The sequence below is a fragment of the Tachypleus tridentatus genome, chromosome 10, assembly GCF_004210375.1.
Source record: "Tachypleus tridentatus isolate NWPU-2018 chromosome 10, ASM421037v1, whole genome shotgun sequence".
NCBI classification, from domain to species: Eukaryota; Metazoa; Arthropoda; class Merostomata; order Xiphosura; family Limulidae; genus Tachypleus; species Tachypleus tridentatus.
Window position 1 is genome coordinate 82,660,928 of NC_134834.1, and position 5,018 is coordinate 82,665,945.

Consider the following 5,018-nt stretch of genomic DNA (forward strand, 5'->3'; position numbering starts at 1 on the left):
ATGGCCGTGCAACTCACTACTGAGACCTCTTGTTGGGCATTTCCTACCCTGTTTAGGACTCCTTTTTTGGTATGGTCTTAAACTTTTGACCAGCTAGTATTTAGGCTAATTTCATAGTGTTCACATTTTCCCTATTAAATGCTGAAAAAGTTTTTTATTTTTATTTTCCTTTTTCTTATTTTCATCTTTCGAAGCTTTACTCAAATAAGTGGTTGAGTTTAACAATGCAAAATGCATATTTGTTCTTTATGTTTATTGGCCTTAAGATTTTGGCCAGCAGTGTATAAACAATTTCTCAGTGTAAGAAGCCGTATTTCAGAACTATAGATAAATATTTTTAGTGTAACACTATATTTCTCTCATCCTGAAATCAAATTCTAACATAACTTATAAAACGTAAATTTTGGAAACGCGCAATAAGCCCGCTGTGCTCTTTAGAATTAAATCAGTTACAGATAGCAAAACCATGCGTTTTTTTTCTCTTGTCTTTTTTTCTATGAAATTGATTATCTGGTTGTAGAGTGTTGTACAAAAGAACAAATAACGAAAAAGGTAGGATAAAAGATATATCATAAATTTCTTGAATAATTACCATTTCTAATGAATAATGTTATTTACACGAAGTGTCTTTTAAACTTCGACAGCTAAAGCCTTAACGTTTCAACACAATAAACAACCTGATAAATTAATTATTTATAGCCACTATTTAGTTGACCTTTCTTTCTTATACATAAACAGTATAAGAAAACCGCACCCTTCCTGTGTGACACTTGCCTTCCCAACTGGCGCATAAGAATCGGTTTTTCTCACGTGGGAAAACAGCAAGCAATGTTGTTAAGAGCTCAGTGACGTCATGATTCTCCTGTAACTTGTCAGACAGAAAGATATAACACTTGAGAAATAAAGCCAAGTGTAGTGATAAGAATCCATTAAGTTAACATCAGTCGCAAGTTTGAATGACAAGCAACACAAAAGAACTTTTAAGATGACGTGTAGGTCCAATGAGACCTCATTCTAGGTTATCACACAAGTCAGAGCTGAATACGAGTTAAGTTCGGTTTTTTATTCGTATCAACTCTGATGGTTTTAGACTGAGTCTGAGACCTGACACATCTAATACTTTACACAGTGTTATATGAGTATATTTCACAGTTTATACGCGAAATAGTTCGATATCTTTCACGTGTTTTTAACTTGCCAAGAGACGTCTGAAACATATTTTATATTACTACAAACAAGTACATTTTACTTAAACTGTTAAACCCTACTAGTACTAGACAGATTACTCCCGATATACGAGACTAGTTTCGTCGAATTCATAGCTCATCCTATTGCTTTCAAGAACGAATCAAATAAATAAATTAGACCTTATACAGTTATGGAATGTAAGAACTTTCTTTGGTTTAGATGTATACTCCCTTATTTACCAGGGTAATTATTTGTAGCGGTCGCCAAATGTTATCCAAACTCTTGGAATATTATAGGTCATTGGTGATAAGCATGTGGCGATGCATCTAAACCAAAGAACTGTTATTATAGACAATCTTGTTATATTATTAAGACAACCCAAAGTAAAATAATACAAAATTCAGGAATCGTATGCATTTGTGTGTGTTTTTCTTATAACAAAGCCACCTCGGGCCATCTGCTGAGCCCAACGAGGGGAATTGAACCGCTGATTTTAGCGTAGTAAATCCGGAGACTTACAACTGTACTAGCGGGAACCGAATAGTATTGTATGCTTATTTGAAGTTAAGTACAAAGTTACACAATGCGCTATATGTGCTCTGACATCCAAAGGTATCGAGAACCCAGTTTCGAGCGTTGTAAATCCACAGACATACTGCATGTATGAGGGCTAGTAATCGTATCATGTTCAAATACGTTGAAGCTGGAACAATTTTTCTAGTAAAGATGCTTAATATTAAACAAAATCGAAACCTGTGTAGAAGACGAGACCACTGATACATAGAGCCACCATATGTTAAGCCAAGGGTTGCTGTCTCACCCTCAATTCACGTGAACTTGCTTGGATATATTAGATAAAGGTTTTTTAAACGAATATGTTAACTTATAAGTGGTATAATAATAATATAATAAAGAGTTAATTTGGTTCTAAAAAAGAAAATTATCATTTTATAATTCTAATGATTACAAAGTAACTGGTTCAGAACTAAAAGGAAAGGTATGTCTTTTCTTGCACACTTATTAAGTCTATAATTATTGAAAAAAGAAAACACATTTTTTTATTCAAAAAGTTACAAAGTTCTTAAATTTACGATAAAAACAAAAATCATATTTTTGAAATTATCTTTTAAATTATGTATATATATATATATATATATATATAGTCATCTAAACCACCCATTCTCAACCTTTTTTGGCCACGGGTCCTTAGGAGCTCTTCTCAGGTTCAAGGGCCCCATGCTAAACAAGGATACAACACGAACAGATAGAAATAAAATCATTTATTTTTTAACACAAAAATACTTGAACATTCCGACATACTGAACATAACTTAAAAAAAGACTGTATGAAAATATACATCTATCAGACCAAATGTGATCCTTGAGTTTCGTGCTTTTCTGCAAGTTTTATTATATCGGGCTCCAAATTAGACAATGACAGTCGGAGGTTACCTCTTGTCGCGATATCAGTTCTGTTCCTGGATTTTTCTCAATAAAACTACCTTGTTGAATCCGCACTCAACCAAATATGATGAAGGAAAGGCAAGAAAAAATATTTGGTCTTTTTCCCACAGTGTTGGAAATTTATTCAACGGATCACTCTTGATCCAAAACTCTTTTTGAAACTGACAGAACTGACGACGTGCAGGTATATCACTCTGAAGATCAACCAAACTTTCTTGAATTTCTGCCTCAACTTGTCCGGGATACCGAATTTTAACAGGTTATTAAATCTTTCTTGCATATCCTTGTGTATCTGCTTGAGATGTTTCACAACAGGTTATCGTCCTTCAGTGCCTCTGCGATTGTCTTTAGATTTGAAAATTGTAAAAATTTCCGATGTCCTATATTATGCCAATAGACTTCAAGTTTCTTAAGGAAAGAAACAATGACTTCCTTACTATCTACGAGGTTACTGTTTTTGCCCTGTAAGGTTTTGTTTAACAAATTAAGTTTCTGAAAGATATCTGCTAGATAAAATATGGCCGTCTTAGCATCAAGGAGTCTTTCTCCATGCTCTTTATGAGACATGAAGGAAACTATGGCATCCAAGAGTGTCACAAAACGTTTAAGACAGTTTCCTTTGGAAAGCCACCTCACCTCGGTATGCAGCAGCGTCCGGAAGTGTTCGTCATTTTCTTCACATAGTTTCCGGAAAAGAAGATCCTAAAGGTCATGGGACTTGATGAAGTTTACAGCCTTTATGACAACTGAAAACGAAAGACTGAGACGTCCGCCTAAGTTTTTAGTAACTAGGTGTTTCCTGTGAATGACGCAATGAATGGTAAAGACAGAAGGTATAACTCTCGTTAGATGAGAGATGAACCCTCTGTATCGACCAACTATAAAAACGGCACCATCAGTTGCACAAGCTGTTATATTCTCCATTGGAATGTTGTTCTCGCTTAAGTAACTTTTGACTTCTTCAAAAATAGACAGCCCCATAGTGTCCGTTCTAATCCTTCTGGCAAACATCTCTTCCATCAGTCCATTTCCGTTCCAGAATCTCACATAAGCCACGAGAAAAGCGTCGTTATCTTGTAAAATAGTTTCGTTTAATTGTAAAGAGAACTTCTTGAATTACACTAAACTGACCAATCCCTCTTCAATGTCCCGCGCCATCTCATCGATTCTTCTGGCAACAGTGGAGTTATTCAAAGGAATTGCCTGAATTGTTTCTTTAGCACTCAAATTCATGATATCAGATATTATTCTGGACATTGAAGGCAGAATAAGCGACTCACCAATGTTGTGAGCATTTTCAGTTTTAGCAGTCACTTTACTAATTTTATATGATGAAACAAGACCCTTGTCTAATTTCTGTGACGTTTGAGTGAACATTTGTTTCAACATTGCTCTTCTCTCGAAATTATCTCCAAGGTTTTTGAATAAATCCAAGTGTTTATCTTTCTTCTCTGAATGCGAAGTATCCAGATGTTGTTGTTTTTTCAATTGGCTTGGCCTCATGCTTTCATTTGATAATGTAGTCATGCAGTTTAAACACAAAGATAGGTTTTGTGAAGATGCGATAAAACCATACAATAACTATTCCACCGAATATTGCTGACCCCTTTTCTCGCTAAGGAACTCATTAGTAGAACTATTTCTACCAATAATAAAAATAATTATGAGGCATTTATTACAAGGAAAATAATGGACAAATGGCCGGTTTCAAAAATATAAACAAATGTAAACAGCTATGATAACACATTGATAAGAATTTCATGTGTCGCACATAACATGTCAAATTAAATCATTATTTTTACAAATCAAGTTGAAAAGTTAAATTTGAAGCTTTGTTTACAAAGAAAAATAAACGAGTTTATAAAATTTAATCATTATAAAAATCAGAGAATGTTCAGTCGGTATGAACCGTGTTACACTAAGCCCTAATGTTCCACACTTGTTGCATAATTGAAAGCTCACATTGAGTCTCTTAAGTGTCTTTCCATTCTTAATGCAAAGAAAGCAAATAACAGATATTAATAATTTAAGTAAAACAGATTGGGAACTTAAAATATTAAAATAGCCCTAAATAGTGTTTTGAATTTCGCACAAAGCTACACGAGGGCTATCTGTGCTAGCCGTCCCTAATCTAGCAGTGTAAGACTAAAGGGAAGGCAACTAGTCATCACCACCCACCGCCAACTCTTGGGCTACTCTTTTGCCAACGAAAACTGGGATTCATATTACATTATAATGCCTCCGCAGCTGAAAGTGTTAGCATGTTTTGTGCGACGGAGATTCGTACCCGCGACCCTCAGATTACGAGTCGTATGTCTTAACCCACCTGGCCCTACGGGGCCTTAGTTTTGAATGATAAAATAATAA

General features: G+C 34.9%; 1 protein-coding gene across 1 annotated transcript; it reads right to left on the reverse strand.

Moving 5' to 3' along the window:
- Nucleotides 1-3,353: 3,353 nt before the first annotated feature.
- LOC143228389 (protein FAM200C-like) lies at nt 3,354-4,154 on the reverse strand. Its single transcript, XM_076459653.1, has 2 exons — nt 3,932-4,154; nt 3,354-3,724 (listed from the first exon to the last, which is right to left on the reverse strand). Exons 1-2 carry the CDS (start codon nt 4,152-4,154, stop codon nt 3,354-3,356), a joined length of 594 nt encoding a protein of 197 aa, XP_076315768.1.
- Nucleotides 4,155-5,018: the final 864 nt, after the last annotated feature.